The sequence below is a fragment of the Cyrtonyx montezumae genome, unplaced genomic scaffold (genome assembly GCF_038088225.1).
Source record: "Cyrtonyx montezumae isolate F1298 unplaced genomic scaffold, pur_monq_1.0 scaffold_7, whole genome shotgun sequence".
Taxonomy (NCBI): domain Eukaryota; kingdom Metazoa; phylum Chordata; class Aves; order Galliformes; family Odontophoridae; genus Cyrtonyx; species Cyrtonyx montezumae.
In genome coordinates, this window is record NW_027072078.1 from 15,383,905 (window position 1) to 15,402,566 (window position 18,662).

At 39.2% G+C, this 18,662-nt stretch overlaps 1 protein-coding gene across 3 annotated transcripts in view; it reads left to right on the forward strand.

Annotated features, from left to right (window-relative positions):
• ITPRID2 (ITPR interacting domain containing 2) overlaps positions 1–18,662 on the forward strand; it is a 40,770-nt gene that overhangs the window by 20,895 nt on the left and 1,213 nt on the right. For all 3 annotated transcript variants that reach the window (XM_065750938.1, XM_065750939.1, XM_065750940.1), the window contains 8 exons: positions 1,075–1,166; positions 4,099–5,343; positions 8,331–8,411; positions 8,821–8,948; positions 9,686–9,836; positions 10,990–11,055; positions 11,780–12,190; positions 17,858–17,982. In XM_065750938.1, the coding sequence (XP_065607010.1) occupies positions 1,075–1,166; positions 4,099–5,343; positions 8,331–8,411; positions 8,821–8,948; positions 9,686–9,836; positions 10,990–11,055; positions 11,780–12,190; positions 17,858–17,968 (2,285 nt within the window). In that variant the 3' untranslated portion in view covers positions 17,969–17,982. The remainder of the gene's footprint in view (positions 1–1,074; positions 1,167–4,098; positions 5,344–8,330; positions 8,412–8,820; positions 8,949–9,685; positions 9,837–10,989; positions 11,056–11,779; positions 12,191–17,857; positions 17,983–18,662) is intronic.

Consider the following 18,662-nt stretch of genomic DNA (forward strand, 5'->3'; position numbering starts at 1 on the left):
TCCAATGTGTTGAGCTGTGAACTGGGCTTAATTATATGATGATAGTTGAGTGGTGGAAGGAATGTGGGGCAAAATCTTCTTTTCAGCTACAGAGAGTAGAACAGTGAGCTTCTATGAAGGGATGTGAAGGTGGTGAGGTCTGGAGGCCAAGGGCTCCTATAGCCAAACTCTTACAGGTTTTCTGAAGATTGGAGGTGAGATGGATTGCCATCTCCTGAGGAAGATGATCATGGTGGTATGAGGTAAACCCTGAACTTGAGAAATGCCACCTATGTCTAGTGGAGAACATATGCCATGTGGCACAGTACTGTGGTTCCTACTAAGATCTCCTGGCCAAGGCACTCTGTGGGACAGTGCCTGCACCAGAGGGCATCGCTCCTGGGTAGCTTCAAGGATTTGGGAGTCTTTTAGTCTGTTTAAACACTTCTCTACTGTAAGTAGAAAGGAGCAAGCAGGAGGATCTTCAGTGTACAAAATGAGTGCTGGGAATGTGTTTTGGCTGATTGCCATCAACGTGTTAGAGATATTTTGTATTTGACCACTAAACCAGGGAGGGACAGTCTCTAGCAGTTCTCAGGCCTGTGCATTGCTCTCTGCTCATCTCGTTCTCTTCCTCAGGATACATGAGATGGTGTGGGTTGGCAGTGAGCCCCTTAATCACTCTGATCAGGAGGGATAGCAGATCTGTACATGTAAATACAAAAGCAGCTGTTCCAATGAATGTATGTGAGTTAACCAGTGATTCAGTTTTGGTGGAAGAAAAACTGCCATAGTGACATCAATGAGTGTGTTTTTTCCACAGTACAGGAGAGAAAAGTATGAAAAAAGGTTCCTCTGCCAGTGCTGTTTAAAGTTTCACAAGCAGAGCTTTCCATGAGGAAAGGTTTTACTCTCAGTGTGATTGAAACCAACAGGTTGTTTTTATGAATAGTTCAAACATGAATTTGAAAAGGAGCAGGGTTATCTACTTAATGTTACTTTGATGTAAAAGGAAAGTATGTATTGAATGTGAATGACTTAAAGGGTGGTGATCTGTAAATGAACTGTAGTTGAATTTAACTTTGTTTTAAGCAGATCAGCTTTTACGGACTGCTAGTCAACACTCAGATAGCAGTGGCTTTGCTGAGGATTCTTCTACAGACTGTTCTCCATTTAATCAGCTTCAGGTAAGTCTTCCATGTTGCGGTTGACCTTGCACTGACTGTTGTGGCAGAACAGACATGGGGAGGGAAGAAGGTATACTGTGTTTGGCATTTTATTGTGACTGTTAGTCAAATTCTGATAAACTTCTCATTTTCAGAACTGGATCTGCTCAGTCCCTTATGCTGTGTTAAATTTTTAAAGCCTTTCTGATAGGAGAATATGAGTACACTTGGGCCTGGAATAAGCTCTAAATTCAGTATTTCCTGCACTATTTCTGGTGCATCTTTTATTACTGGCTGATGTTTCAGAATTGCAGTTCATTCCTCTTGTAACTGAAGTGAGATTAAGGTGATTAAATAATAAAACTCTCCTAGTGAAATTGTGAAATTAATTTTATTTTCTTGCATCATTTTTTTACTTCTTTTTTGGCATATTTTTTCTATATTATAGCTAGAAGCTGACAGAAGGAGAAAACAATTTCATACTAACTTTGCTGTGTAGGTATACTGATGTTTAGTCGATCTTCAGGCTCCCATGTTTTTCCCTGTTCAAGTTCCTTTGTTCTCAGTCCTGGAATTTACAACGGTACTGACCAGAGCTCTCATGTCTGAAGGGAAGCTTTTGTTCAGCTGGATGCTTATGTGACTATGCACATTTGCTCAGGAACTTTGTCAGATACTTAGGAAAGATGTTCTCTCCCTTTCCTAAGACATTCACTTAGTGATATGTCCAAGTTGGATCCCTACCTGAAGGCCATTGGGTAGCTTTTTGTGACCTGAATTGCTATGATACAAGAGTATACATAAGTGGGAGTTTGGAATATCGCCAGTAATTTCATTTCTGTGGCTTTCTGCTACTGAACTTTTTTTACACTACTGTGTTTGAGACCTCCCTTGTAGCACACGAAACAGATTCTAAAAGCTATTCAGTGCTTTCTAGGAGGAGGTTCCCATCCACCAAAGTTTGCTTCTCAGCTTTGGTACTGAAAATTGCGTGTTTTTATTTACTACTTTGTCAGTTGAGAAACAAAATGGAAGCAAAGAACAGTACTAGTCCTATTGTCTCCCTTAAGCATTGTTACATTTACCAAGGGTGACAGAGTGAATAATGGAAACTGTGAACATCAGTTTCTAGAATGAGAATAACCATCTGAGATACTGATTCTACTCTCAGCTGAACTTGAACTACATTGAAGTAAGTTGACCAACATGATAGAAGGAGTCTCAGGCTGGAGTTGCTCACTCCTGATCTTTATATTGGTTACAACTTGATTAAGTGTCCATTAAAAGTGTGTTGCGTCTAAACGCCTCTTCAGTGGAAGACTAGTGGAGTTTGTTTGTGTTGGTTGCAAAGAGATGAGATTTTTCTGCTTTCTATTATGCTGTTTTGAAAAGATGTATTGAGACTATGTGAGATTTGTGCCATGGAGTTGCTAGGCTCGCTTCTGCCACCACCACTCCTTTATTCAGGACAAGTACTGATCTGACTAGAAAATACAGTTGAATAATGAGGCTAGGAAAAAAGAACTTGGCAGCTAGTGAAGAGAACCTGTGAAAAGATGAAGGGAATACAGAAGGGTGTACATTTTGTTTTCTTAAAAGTATGGTAAGTTAGTGCCATCTACTGTTAAATTTACTCTAACAGCCTTAGAATTCCTCTGAAACTCAAGAGAAAGCTGGAAAAATGGAATTGCATTTCCTTTCATGCCCAATTTGACATTAAGTTTGGATATTCAGTAGGGAAGTTTCATGTTACCAAAGAAGTTAGGAAAATTCTCTATCCAAACACTTGAATTTTGCTTGCCTGACTTTATAAGTAAGCAGTGTGATGGATAATTAGATACACACACTTTTAACACATCTAATTTCACCCAACTTCTGGTCTTCTGTTCTTTCAATACATTTTACTTAAACATTATCTGAACATGTACATTATTGAATACTTATTTTAATGTAATCTTAAGTACATGATGACTTTCATGTCTGAAATTCAGTTCTAGATGGTGGAGATGGAAGTGTTGTGTAACATACACCATAAGTATTTACTCTAGAAGGAACTAATAGCAGAAAGAATAGCACAAGTTAGAAATGTGTAAAGCTTCTTTAAATTACCAGTTCATGTATCACCTATGGCAAATTTCCAAAACTGTACTCTATTTTTAGAAGTACATTTTCATCAGCCCATCATGCTGACCTACGGAATATGCTTTGCATTTTTTATATTGCTTTTTCTCCTTTCTCATGTGTGCATTTCCTGATGTTTATTCCCTATTAAATTAGAAGTCCACTTATACATATGCTCTAATCAAACATGTAGGGAAGCACGTCCTTTTGCAGTGTGGAATTTAAGCTGTAATTTTGAATGATAAAGCCAGGATGTATTAGGAAAAAGGAAAAGAGAAAAGAGTAGAAGTGCTGGATTCAGTCGTTAATGGAGATTAGCAGTTTAACATTAGATTCCCATTCTCAAACAATTCTACGACTGAAAATAAGATGAGCATATGGGCAGATTGTTCTTCCTATTCTTGGAGTCACGCTACAATCCAAAATTCTCCTCACTCCTCTATGTTGTTCCCTAATACCATCCTTGGTTTCAGTGCAGAGTATGAACCTTTCTGTATGGGAGGTGCCATGTACCACCCATCGGATAACCCTTCGCCATTGCTACCTAAAATTCATACTGTAATTTTATTGCTGCTGCATTTACTCTTTTGGCAATCATGTTTACTATCAAATGAAAAGAAGAGCGTGAATGGTTTGTCTGCTTCTTATTTTCCCTGCAAACCATCTCTGCAACTGGTCTCTTGGCTCTCTTTCATTTTCTCCTGTGTACTAACTGGATTATTTCACATTAATGCCAAATGAATATGAACTTGGACTGTTAGCCTGACTCCTGAGAAAGCAGTAGGTGGGTCTTCAGTATGTTCACTCATTTGCTGTCCTGAATCTTCCCTAGGTTCAGGAGTCTTTGCAAGGCATGGGAAGCAGTGCTGACAGCTGTGACAGTGAGACAACTGTCACATCACATAGTGAAGACCAGAAGACACCAATAGTGAAGGAACGGACATGTTTCAATAAGTTTGAGGAGGAAGATGATGAGGAGGAAGAGGAGGATGATGACAATGAAGAGGATGATATCTCTCAAGTAGAGAAAGGAAAGGTAGAGGTGTATTCTGAAAACATAAGGAGAGACGATAAAAATGTCGATTATGAAGCTGAACAAAATAATGAAGGAGAAAGTAAGTCATCTCGTGTATCTAAGATAGTTGGAGGAGAGGACAGCTCTAAAAATGAAGGTATTTCCAGTGAGCAGAAAGAATTAGAGCTTCTGGAGGAAGGCAGTGATGAAAGTGATCTTGACAATGACACTGCATTTGAGTTTCCTCAGTACCAAACACACCATATCCTCAAGTCACTGGATTCTCTGGAAGGTGACAGCTCTTGCCCATCGTCCTTGGACAGGGTTCATGTTGCTTTGCAAAGAGCCCGGTTGAGGATCATCGGCACATCTGACTCAAGGGCTGGGCGTTCTCTCCTGAAGTCGAAAGATCTCCTGAGGAAACAAAGACAGTGGTTGGCTGAATCAGGTTATCCTCTAAGGCGATCTCAATCTCTCCCAACTGCATTACTGAATCCAGTGAAAGTGGTGTCCTCAGTGAATGTCCAGTTAACTCCAGGAAAAGAGACTCTGTGTGGTCCTCCTTCTTTTACCTACAAGTACACACATGCGGAGGAAGATGAAAAACTGACTTCTGAGGATGACAAACAGGAAGATAAGGCAACTACCAACCAGCCTGTTTGCAAATCCACACTATTCATTGCAACTTCATCCTCTAAAAAAGAAGCGCCCCAGACTGACCTCAGGAGACTGTCTGAGGTGCCCAGCCCCACCAGGGGACAGAGCTGCCCATTACACACCCCAGCACACATGTCCCAGTCAACGTGCTCCCTGCATTCCCTTCCAGCTGAGTGGCTGGACAGACCGCTCTGTGAGCACATGAGGACGCTTAGCACCCACAGTGTCCCAAGCATCTCTGGTTCTTCCCTTGGTGCTTTGCTTTCACCCTTCAGCTGTCCCTTTTCTCCAAGGCACTCTGGATATCCTCATCGACCTCATGCCATCAACCCACCCTCCACTGTGGAAATGCAGCTTCGCAGAGTCCTACATGACATCAGAAATTCTCTACAGAACCTCTCACAGGTAGGAGAAAGCAAAGGGGCTTTATTATAAAAATAAAAAGTTAGTCTGGATATTCTTTTATGTAGCAGAGGAGATCAGGAAAAGTAACAACTAGTGCCTGTTTGGTTTGCTACTTCTTTCAGGAGCTTATGTTTAAAGTGGCAAGTGGTCATCTCTCTGGTGTACCACTGTTCTTGCATTTTAATATTTTTCATGTTGCCCTTGATCAAGATAATTAACTAACTGATTTTTTTTAACTTTTTGATGGTTATTCTTAGGTATGAGGGAGGAGCAGTTTATACCTCATCAGCTGTTATTTTAAAGTGATAGTCATTAGCTTTAGATATGAAGATACTTATTGCCTTTAATGGTACTCTAACCTGTTGCTTCTCTTTGATGTACTTCCCATACAACTGATATATATATTTTTTACACTGTGTATCCTGTGACTTCACTAATGATACTAGTGATGCTCATTCATTCTACCTACATTTCTGTGCTGTTTTATGCCAGTATTGTTCACATTCAACTCTGGGGCGGGGCTAGCTACATTATTTCAAAGCTATCAGCCTTTTATTAAGAGTCAGTTTTGTCACAATGTGTGAAATTTTGGTGAATGTCTGAGCCTCCTCAACAGTCAGAGAAGAAATATTTTAGAATGCAGGTGTATATATACACGGTTTGCTCCAAAAGTAATGCCTCCTATTTACTTCATGGAAATAGCACAGGTAAAAAAAGCACAATAATACTATTTGATAGAGAAAATTCTCAGCTGCAAAACACTGTTTTACAATGTAGTCACCAGTTAGTTATGTATTTTCAACTGTGGTGAACAAGAACCTGCATGCTGTGCTTGTAAAAAAAATCTGCACTGCCATCCAGAATGTGGCTTGTCTTTCACATCACTATCGCCACTGATGAAAAGTACCACCCACCACCTCACCATGCCAACATCCACTATTTGGCCTCCGTAAATGTTCAGCAAGTGTTGATGAATCTTTTTGGATGCATTTTTTTCCACATGGAGGAATTCACTGGCACACCTTTGCTTCATACCCACTTCCATGTCAGACACCATTTTGTCAGACTGCTCCTCTGCTGCTGTCTGTCACTTGGCAACAAAATGTAATGGAAAATGGGTGGAAGGTTCAAACTCTACTGCCCTATCACCAACTGCCACCTCTAATATTGTGGGCTGAAATAATAAAATAAGAAGCATTTCTTTCAGGGAAGCCCTTTTATATATATGTGTACATAAAATTTCATTTTATTTTATTTATTTATTTATTTTGCTGGCTTCTGTGATGCCATCTGGTCTTTTCCATTTGATTAGCAACCATCTCTGCTTCACCATCTCTGTACTGTTATTGTCTGAGGTGGTGATTCAACTTAGGAGCCTGGAAGCTGCTGCAGAACAGCCCTGTGGGCATAGCACGTGCAGACCCTGCCTGTTAATATACAAATACATGAAAACTATGCAGTTGTCAAACTTCAGAGTCTTCTGTGAGTTTTTAATCAAGGACAAACATCTGCTTTTCTGCACCCTATTGCTGGGGGTGGACTGTAGTGGGCTTTTTTAGGCATCCTTTTCATCTATTTGTGTTGTCCCTTGTCTAACACCTGAAGCTAATTGAGTCTGAATTTGGTTTTCTGAGCTGGTCCTGCTCAAGGTAGCTGACAGCATGCCCGGAAGTGAGTAGTTGCAGAATTTAACTTTGTAAAATTCAGTTGTGTGTATGAACTGCAGTCTTGCTGTGCGTAACAGTACACTTGCAGGATGCTATCTGAATCTGCGGATAAAGAAAACTCTGTATTAGTATTACATCCAGATCTCTTGTTCATGCTGGTTCAATAAAAATAAAATTGCTTTAATATTAGAGGGGCCAATAACATCTTGCCCACATGTTCTACTTCCAGAGTGATTTGTCTAGACCGATCTCATTCCTGGGGGATGTATTTCTTCTTGCTACAGAGTTTTCTGTGAAAAACTGTTGTTTTAAGTACATGATTCCTGGTGCTGTTTTCCTCTACAGACAAAATTGAATTTGTAACACAGTGTACTCAGCTTCCTGTAGAGAAATTTCAAATACTCAATCCAGTCCAGTGTTTTGGGGAGTGGTAAGGAAGAGTAGATTTGTTCCCAATGGAGCAGGGAACAAAGAAAACTGGGAGAGGAAAAACAAAGCCTTCCCTTGATGTGATCGTGTTTGAGCAAAGCTCCTCTAAGTGAATGGATATGCTTCAAATTTTTCATGGTGTGTCAATAATTCTTCTGAATTCTTTCAAAATTATATTGGACAAGCTGTCTTTTTCATGTTTGAAAAGGTTCATGTTTTTGCTTTTTCCACTGTTCTTCACTGTGCCACATCTCTACATGTAACAGCCTCTGTCTTTTATCTGTCACTCCAGATGTTGATACAACATGCAAATAGAAATTCTTCAACAATCTTGTTCTCATGGGAGATCATTAGCATGCAAGGGTCTTTGGATGTAGTTGGAAAATAAACAAAATCAGCATACAAAAAAAAACCAAACACCTAAATGCTGAGCAAAATCCCACAGCAAATGACTGTAATCATAATTGAAAATGAGCCACTTTAATTTACTCAGATCTATTTTCTGTGCTGTTCTTTCTGACTTTAGCTAAGGAAGTTGAGACTTCTGGATTTTCAGTAGTCTGTACCACACATTTTCTGCACCGATGTCTAGGGCAGAGAACCTTAGCTTTTATCTCTACTTATTCTATCCGACAGGGTTAATTTTTTTTTCCCCAGCTTAAACACATTTGCATTACAGAACATTGCATGTGCTTCTGTTAAGAGCTGGCACTCCCATTTTGTGAAGTTTCCTTTTCCTGTTGCAATACTGGCACTGAGAGCAGAAATCATAAGGCCAGGAAGTCTTTGCTTTAACACTGTCTGCTTTTGGACTATTTGAGCATTTGAGAAGATGAGTTCATGAAATAAACTGTTGACGTTTCTATTTCAAATGGTTTGTTTTTTCTCTAGTATCCAGTGATGAGAGGTCAGGATCTTTCAGCTGTCACTGGTTACACTACTCAGAGATCATCTATTCTACCTCTCTATGAAGTAAGTGACCCTTTACATACACTGGCAGTTAGTCAAAATAAAATAAAAGGAAACCTTATGTATGCGTTGTAGAGTGCTATCTTTGGGCAGTTCCCCATCTTTAAAAAGATAAGATGACTTTATTCTGAAAACAATTTTGGAAAGGAACCAGTCTAAATACATGGAAATACCTTCATGGATTTGTATGGTACACTTGAAAATTTTGTTTTCTTGAATTATTATGATACGATACATAACATCTGTATGCTGGAGTTACAGAGGCTCTGCTTCGCTCACAGGATACATTTCAGCCAATGTAGTTATAGACTCCACACTTAATTTAATTTTTTTTTTCATGTGCGTCTTTTCTTCTTCATTTTTTTAATTTCTTTTCTCTGCTTTTTTTTTTTTATTTATTTTTCTCCCTAAGAATACTTTCCAGGAGCTACAAGTGGTAAGGCGAAACCTAAATTTATTCAGAACTCAAATGATGGATTTGGAATTGGCTATGCTACGTCAACAGACAACAGTTTATCAGCACATGACAGAAGATGAAAGGTAAAATAATACTTCAAAAAAAGAGAAAAGTACTTTGAAGAAATCATCTGCTGTCTCTGAAATAAGAGGAAAAAAACTATTAGTTTCAATTTGAAGAGGGTTGGAGCTGAGTTTATTAAAAAAAACCAACAAAAAACAGAAACACTGTTTATTCTCATCCTTACACCTCTTTGTTCTAGAGTTCATTTTCCCTGTGCTTCTTATAATTCCATTGATTGGTATTTATTTCCTCACTTCTGCAAAGTGATTTTAGATTTGTGGGTTTTAAGGATTTTTTTATCATAGGATACTTGAGCACAGGGTATTGGAATGGAAAAATCTTAAATTCTTTCAACTTGGATTTTTCTCCTCCTCATCTGTGTAGATGTAAATAAATAAATAAATAGAACATTGCAGCATTCAGATACTTTTCCAAAGCACAGTGGCTGTGCAGCAGGTTACAGAAGACATTCGTTATTCTGGCTGTTCATTGACCATGGGTTGCAGCAGCAACTTATGTGGAACAATACGTGAAATTGCTGATTTATTTGCTTATGTTGAATCAGCTCATCACTAACTCACTTTAAAAGCAAATGTGGTTTAGATCTGTTGGCCTTCTTTGACCATTCTTCATGGATCAAACTGTAGCTGCTACTTGGGAATTCAGAACTATGTGAGAGAAGTAATGACATTATTGCACTGTTCTATGATTTTGGTTCTTTTTTGCCATTGTTCTTTATGTAATGGATTTTATGTAGGTATGAAGCTGATCAGCTACAGAGTTTGAGAAAATCTGTCCGCATGGAGCTGCAGGAGTTAGAGATGCAGTTAGAGGAACGTCTACTTGCCTTGGAAGACCAGCTGAGAAGTCTGCACATGTCTTCCCCTTACAGACCTCAGACACACATAGTATGTATTATTTTTTTCAATAGCACTGTAGCATTGTATACTTTCTCAGTGTAACATGCATCTGTGTAATGTTAATAACTCATAACTGTTAAAAATCTTACATTGGGATGGCATCTGGGAATCTAATGATGATTTGTGGATTATTTTAGTTTTCAGTTAGTGTCTTAGGAAAAAGATATGTGAATGGGGATTTTTTTTTTCCTATTAATACCTGTCAATATATATTTCTGGGGTCTCAAAGTTTGAGATTTCAGGCTTATTTTGGTAGTACTTTATTCTTTTTGTTCTGAATTTGTGTAGTTTTGGTAAGTAGTGCTCGTGTCTGAAATCTCTGTGGGGAAGTTATGATCTTTGTAGAGCTGTCCTATTCTGATTTTCTTACTAGTGAAAGGAGGGCAGTGAGAAGAAAGGCAGTGAGTTTCTCTCCCAAGAAACAGGGTGTGCTTCTCTCTTGCTCTGCTTACCCTTGGACCAATAAACAGGAAAATCCAGTTGTCATCTTCAGGTTTCTTCTTCCACTGCCTTTTGTAGCTCCTTCAGCTGAACGTGTGGCTCCCTGCCAGATGAGGAGTAGCTCTGCTTGTACAGACACTCCATTAGAAGCTCAAGCACAGTGGGGGATTGCTGGGCGGGAAGTAACTGGTGTCTGTTTATTGGTGGCGTGGCAATATACTTTCTCTTCTTTTTTCACTCAGCAGAAGACTGTACCTCTTTTATTTTTTCTGCTGCAACTCTGTCATCAGCCAAACAAAAGAAACGCAGACAGAAAGCGTCATATGTTTTTTATGGATCTTATTCCTCTTTCTTAGCCAGCTCTATTCTGTAGAAGCAGCACAGACCACATCTTCCTCTTCAGTATTTTGTCATGGGAAAAAAATTGAAATCCAAGAACAGGAAAATATGGTATTACTACAATTCCAAGCCAAACTTGCATTCTTTGAACCATATAAATATCTTTTTATTTGTAAATCCTTTTATAGAAGGAGGGACAGCTTTAAAAATGACTGAAATAAGCTTTCTCCAACCAGCTTTGCTTCCTTGTTCCAAGTTTCTGCTGTTACAGAAAGTAGTCTGAGACACAGCATGTTTATATATTAGATTATAACAGCTCTGAGAAGAATCCCCAGTGTATTAACCTGACTTAATTTTTTAGGGTATGTATGGCAGCAGAAGTGCTGATAACCTATCTTGCCCTTCTCCACTGAATGTCATTGAACCAGTAAGTAGTGTGCTGCATGTTTTATTAAGAAAATAAATAAATAAATTTCTGGTTGTTTTCTTAATGTGACCTTTTTTTAAAAAAAAAAAAGAGAGAGAGATGAGATTCATTTGACACACAGCCCTGGAAATAATCATTGAAGTAGTTCTTTAGAGAACTGTTGCATTTTCCTTAGAAGTTGATCATAGCTGTAAGGAGCTGTGGAGTGTTATTTGATTTTAAGAGGAATGTGAAGAAGTGGGACGTTTGCATTTAGTTGGTACAATGTCTATGTGGTGAGTTTTCTGGGGAAAATTTTATTTTTCTGTGAAGGTTATGCTAAGAGTCCAGAGTACACTCCTGAAACACTGAAAACAAGCAGTTCAAAGACTGCAGAGGGAAAAAAAAAAAGAACAAACTTGAATTGTTTTAGCAAAGAAAAAAAAATCAAACCTTTATGTGTGCCTCTGTCAGTGGCCCTGGCAGAGTGCATCTATGTTGCAAAAGTCAGTGGCTTGGGGAACTGCCACAAGTATTATTTATGTTGGCTTTCAAAAATACCCATTACTTTTTATGATCCTCTTTGTTGCAGTCATAAAGTTAAAGCATATATATACTTTATAGCCATATTTGTTACATGGAGGGAATGAGTAAGTGATTGAATAAATAACAAGAAAGCATAGCTATGTCTGTATGTGACTTTTTTATATGCTTATTCAGAACTGTTTCTTTTCTGAATCCCTAGGTCTCTGAACTTATGCGAGAGCAATCATTTCTGAAGTCTGAACTGGGTTTAGGACTGGGAGAACTTGGACTGGAAAATCTACCAGCAGAGGGTACAGAGTCTGTATTCTCGCATGGAAATTCTGATTCCTCCTCAGTGTGCTCCACTGCAAGTAGAAAAGCTGGTGTTGGATCCTCTGAGCTAACAGGAAAGTCTAGGAGTCAAAGCAAGAAATTATATAGAGCTTCTGTTGCCTTAACACCAACTCCGCCAGTGAGAGCAGCCACTGGACAGCAGGTGGAAAGCTCTGCAGAGTTTGTAGACTCCAAGCCAGAGATGGAGCGCAAACTTGAGAGAGTCCCTCTGGTGCCTTCAGTTGATGAAATCCACAAAAGCGTGGAGCAGGAAGAGCTGCAGCAAGTCATACGGGAGGTGAGGACAGAAGGGTTGAGATCTAAAATGTTTGAAGGGTGTTTACTGAAAATTAAAGATAAACCATAATTTGTTGCCACTGGAGTTTTCTATTCATTCCCAAAACAAGGCTCCACACTCTTACTGTCCTGTTTTTAAAGACTCAGAGCTTGTCATGGAACATCTGAGCCAGAGTTATATTCTCAAGTAATGCAGTAGAATTTTTGTTCAGTAACAGTGATTTTGCACGTAAATGAAGAGCAAGTAGCTTCTATAAGTCTGGGTGAGAAAAAAAATTACCTTCTCTACTTCTTGGTTAAGTATCAGTATTTCAGGTTCCTGAGAGAAAATTTCTGTCAGTTTTGCCTGCTAAAATGCCAGTTTGAATTTAATTTGATTGATGAAATACTTTTTCTTGAACAACTTTGCAGTAAATGTTAAAAATACTTTCCCAGTCCCTCTACTCCAAACCACTAATGACCACAGGAGTGTAAGTGAAGCAAGCTGAGCTGAGATGAAAAATTATTTCAGACATCAACTGATGTTTTTCGGATGCTGTTGGACCAGTTTCACTGGCAATCAATGAAAGTGGAGGGTGCTTGGATATTTCTCTTGTGGGACAAGATAATAAACAGTACTAAAATTGCCTACGTTGTTTCTCAGTGACATGATAAAAAGCCTTACGGCAAGTAGAATAAATGAGGAAAAGAAGTAAAAGAAACTTTTTCTCAAAAACAGTGCCCTTGAGGAAGTGGTGGTCTTTCCCTGATGGGAGTGCAGAAATGGGAATTGAGAACTTAGGACTTTTAGTCCTGTTCCTGCACTGGAGAAGGGTCACTTAGCCTTTACCTAGGGTTCCCTTAGCTTCTAGCGTATCCCTTGAAGCTTCAGTATGGTGCTGTTGTAAGCCCCTGTAAAAGAATCTGGGCATGCTGTGCTCAGGAATATTCAACGGGCCAAGTTGTAAAGCTGAGTTAATGCCCCAGTCTGCTTGCATTAAGGCTGTGAATAACTAGAACAAGTTTTACCTTTAAAACAAATGAGAAACAGGTGTATCCTGCAATAAAACAGAGGCTTTAATTCCAGAGGGATCTTTTGCCATTCCTTCAGCCCTCAGGTGCAGGAAAAGGCAGAGTATACTAGACCATGAGGTACCCTTTTCCTCATTATGTGACTGCAGGACTCTGTGGTATCTTGTCTGCAAAATGGGTGACTCGCGGTAGGCTTTACTACATGTAGGCACTTAATACTTGCACAGTAAGATTTGTGAAGCAGTGGAGCCTTACTAAGGGATGTTCTGAGTGAAGATGATGTCTGGAAGTATAACTTGCTTTGGATAACTCCATAATTAACCTGAGCTCAGACTGCAAGGAGTAATGCTTAGCCATAAGTATAACAGTGGGAAAACTGCTGGTGTTTGGCAGTGAGGTAGAAACCAGCTTTCAGTAAGTAACCTTGTATGGCTGAATAATACTTTTACCTACTGGTAGCCCCCTTGGAGTCAGTGGGATGAGCCACAGACAGTGGCATTATCCTGCAGAAGGAGGCCACTGGGCCTACAACCTCATAATTACTGTGCTCAGCACTGGGAATTGAATGTCTCCTGGCCATCACTCATCCTTATAGTGGAGCTTGTGATGCTGCTGTTTTACACCTCTGCTTTGACCCCCACCATCCTTGTGCTGTCATCTTCCCTTATGTAATCATTTTGGAAGAAGTCTTGGGAAAGGCCTTGTTTGTGAGATGTCATAAAATGCCCAGACTTCCCACATTTTCTTTCTGCTCCATTTAATTTCCTTTTACTCCTTTTTAAAATGATTTCTTACTTAATGTTCAAAGTAGACTCGGCATGAGTTGCTTGACATGCATTGTACTTTGCTGCTGAGCTGAAGCTAGGATGTTTCATTCGTATCATGTCCTTCTGTAACAGTCTGTATTTCACAAGTCATGGTGATGTGCTGCTAAACGAAAAACAGGTAGGAAAGAGAGAGCTATAATTCAAATGCAATGTAAGAGCAGTGAAGACAATAAGGGAACTGGAGTCAAAGTACAGTTATCTCAACTGATGTTTTATTTGAGGTTATCATATGTGAGAGTTCCTTTTTAATGTAATTGATAGCAAATAATGATGCATAGATTGTACTTATGATTTCATGGCTCTGAGAACTTTGTAATGCTAAAACCATCTGTGCTGAAACTGAGAGTCTATTATTCAGATACGAGTAGTCAGCAAATAACTGAGCTTGACACACTTTGTAAATGTTTGAGCACACTGAGTGATTGTTCCTCTGTTTAGCTTCATTGGCAGTCTGTTTCAGTTCATCTCTGATTCTGAACCTAATTTTTTTGTTGATTCTTAGCTCACTGTAGTTTTTGCAGAGCCGAAACTATTAAATACCAATCAGGAAAATCATCTGTAATTCATTAGAGCTAAGGCATAGCATAAACTGAAATGTCTTCCTTAAGTAGCTCTATTGTTAGCAAAGGAATTTCAGTTTTGTTGTCAAAAGAAAGAAGTCTGTCAGAAGGCATTCTTGATACACACACTCACAAATGTTAAACCGTTTCTTATTCCTCCCATTCTCTGTAGCCGTGTGACCTCATGCTGGGGAAAGAGAAGGCAGGCAGTGTTGCAGAATATGCCTGGGTGGTTGTAATGTATGTGAGCTTTGACCTACAACTACTTGCTGGCATTAAAAAAAACAACTTGATATTAACTTTTAGCATTAATGAACAAGGTCCCACAGAAAAGCATTTAACAATGTGAAATGTTAAATGCCAAACAGCAGCTCCTTGTTTCGTTGAAAATACAGTCTGACCTCCACTAGATTATCATCACGTGAGGTGCTTACTACTTGGCAAGCAGGTCACAGTGTGACTAGGAGCAAAGCCAGGCCCTTTCACTCCAGCCTTTTGAAATTTAGAAGATGCCATAGTTTTAAAAGCTTTCTGTTTAACAATAACATAGTTTTTATTCCATGAGCTGATGATCCCAATTATAAGTGACATTCAGTGAAATAATCCTTTAAAAACTGTATAATTTTCTTCTCTTTTCCATTTCCATCCAAAGCTGCATTAGCTCGGTGTAAATCAAAAAATATAAATATCTATTGATTGTTCACTGTTCCTGTTTGACTCCTCATCTTATTATAACAAGCCAGTGTTGCCATGAAAAGATGGCACAAGAAGAAAACTGAGTAGAAAATAGTACTGGAATGCATAGGTAAAGAGGAGTCTAAAAAGCCTTATGCTTATTTTATATCAATGACTGAAGACCCATCTCCAAAATAGCCACTGAGGTACATTTCACTTTCAAAGAGTTCATTATGAAGCAGTAACATAAGATTATGGTAATGGTAATTCTTTCATAGTGAGAAAGATTACTGATTTACTCTAGTAAAACTATACATGTGGAACTGTTATTAATAAAAAATTAGTGTTGAAGTAATGTAGTGTAAGTACCATAAATGAGTGGGTTTTCTCTCTTTCAAATGATCAATTTTTCATTCAGCTGCTAAAAATATGGCTGATGTGCTCAATGACTGCCTTTCGTCCTTTGTACAGAGGAAGCCTTGTGCCCTGTGCACCTTGCCCTAAATTGCTTGTAAGGAGGAAGACAAATACTGGCAATTATCATGACAGGCATATGGGACTGAGTCAGTGCAGGAATCGATACCGTGCCATGCAGGAATGACCTTGATGGGTCTCAAAAGGAGTGAGGAGCAGTGAAAAGCAGCAGCAGAGAGTGGTGACCTTGCCTGAGGAGGAAGGTGAGAGGCAGAGGGCTCAAGTGATTTACCAAGGTCAAGCAAAAAGTCTGAAAGAGCTGAGAGCAGAGCAGAAGTTGTTTCATTCCAGCCTCTGCCTCATCACGAGACTGTCTGTCATATTAGACCATTTACTTGCTAATTTGGGAAGCTTTTATTTGCTCATTCTGGAAAGTGATATTTATTTCTGTCTATCCGTTGAGAGGAGGGCATAGAATGCCAGCTTTTAGTGTCCTTGGAGACCCAGCCCTTTTGATGCTGGAGCAGAACAGAGATATGCAGAGCTTTACACGGCTGAGACATGGCTGGATAGCTGGGCTGTTGTGTGCTGTGGGCTCTCAAAACCCGCTCCACCTGCTGCAGCTGGTCATTCTGTATGATGTGTTTCCTTCTACCAGGGTTTCCAAGTCTGGGAGGCACTTACTGAACTGACAGTGGTCCTAAAGCTTTAGGCATGTGTGCGTACGTTGGCATAGATATCATCAGGAATTGTGGCTGTCAATAAAACAGGTCCTGTTGAACTGTTTTTTCTTTTTGTGTCTGATAAACACAAGCAGTCCAGCTTTAAACCTGCTTCAAAGCAGTGTTGTAGTGTTTGAATTTCATTTGATACAAAGTAGTAATGAAATGAGGAACATTGCCACTAATGGTTTAAAGATTGAATTGCTTGCCAATGAGGACGAGGGATAAATAACCCGTTGCTAATTCTGCTGCCACCCTTCTGACGTTGTTGCTTAATCCTTTTGACGCACCAGGAAAAAGACAGACAAGAATAATTGCAAGATGTTCACAGAGATGGTGAGAGCTACGCAAACGTGGCAAGGCCTTTGGGAAGGCTAGATCTGAGTAAATATTGTTCCGTGGTATTGGTGAGGCATCAGAACATGACAGGATTTGTTTCTAGTAAAACTGGGATTAGAAATTTGGGCTTTTACTTTATTATTTTTTTTTTTTTGGCATTGAGTTTCACATTCATTACAGCTCCTCAAGTACTTGAAAGCTACATCTGAAGTGACGCTGAATGGTATTTTCTTTAGTCTGAGAACAATTATTTGTGCCAGGAAATTATTTGCCCTTTATAATGAGGAAAAGAATACGGTGTTGCCTAGCTGGGCTGGTCAGTGCTTATGTGACTGGCCGTGGCTGCCAAGCTGTCACCTGCCTACATTATTCCACCATCTTTCTCCTCTTTCTCCTTTCTGGCACAATAAGCTGTCATAGAACTAGTTTTTTATTCTGCTTTATTTTCTTTTACTGTAGCTGCCAGTTTTCCGTTCCCTCTTTGTTATGGCCTCACTCACAATTAGGAATCTGCTTGTAGTAATTCCTATTTGTTTTATGTCAAATGTAAATTGTGTGGAAAGCAATCTTCATTGGCATGGGTAACATCCTGGTGACCAACAGATCTTGTGAGGAACTGCTGAAGTTCTCTGTTTTTGCTACTGCAAGTGTGGTTAGGATTAGCCTCCTCTTAATTTGTATGAGGACAGAAGCCTATCTTCATTGACTTGGACTTTTCTTGCTTTGTAATGCCTCTGTGAAGTAGATAGATTCCGCTTCCTTTTCAAGAGTTAATTCATGTTAAAAACAAAACAAAACAAAACAAAAACAAAACAAAAAAAACCCCACAACTGTATATTGCATAGAAGTAACCCTGAATGGAAAATTCAGGTATATCTACCATCTGGAAAAATAAAACTACTCTGTATTTATATGATTTGCAACAACTTTAAAATTGCTAACAGTTATACTTCCAAGGGGAGCCCTCTTATATTTTTCATTTTCTTTTTTTTTTTTGAAGTTCAATTTTTGGTGTTACATGTTTTCATATGTTGATAATGTCTGCAATATCAATTTGTTTCATCTGTTGCCTCTGTAACTTTAACTTACTGACCTGAAAAATTCCTCTAATCCCTTTCAGATCAAGGAATCTATTGTTGGTGAAATAAGACGAGAAATAGTAAGTGGATTGTTAGCAGCTGTATCGCCACAAAGCAGATCCACAACTGGAAGGCAAGATGCCCAGCTGTGAGATGGGTACTAAAGGTAATCTTTATGAGTTTGCTGGAACCCTTCAGTAGTTCACTGATTATTATTTTTTTTCTTTTATTTCTTATCATGTAGAATATCATTGTGAACTTAAACCTTGTTTTCTTGCATTTTTCCCTCTGAAAGAGAAGCGATCAGTACTAAAGTTTATCAAACAGGATGTTGATAATCCTGGATAGATTTAGAAAATCAGTTGTTTTGTAGTTTGGTCCATCCTACTATCAGTGTTCATGTACAGGTCCTGTGGTTTTTTTTTTTTTTTGTTTGATTTTATGTCCTCTGTGATGACTTCAAGCTCAAGGAGGGAAGGTTTAGATTAGATACTGGGAGAAGTTCTTCGCAGAGAGAGTGGTGAGGTGCTGTAATAGGGCCGCCCAAAGACACAGTGGATGTCCCATCCCTGGAGGTGTTCAAGACTAGGTTGGATGGGGCCCTGGGCAACCTGGTCTGGTATGAGATCTGGAGGGTGGTGGGCTTTCCTATGGCAGGGAGGAGGGGGTTGGAACTTGATGATCCTTGGAGTCCCTTCCAAACCAAGCCATTCTATGATTCACTTGTGAATACATCATGTGAGAAGATTTCTGCCTTTTGCCTGCCATAGACACGAATATAATCAAAATACATACTCAAGCATAGCAAGCAGACTTCCAAAAATCTAATTTAGATATTCATCTTGC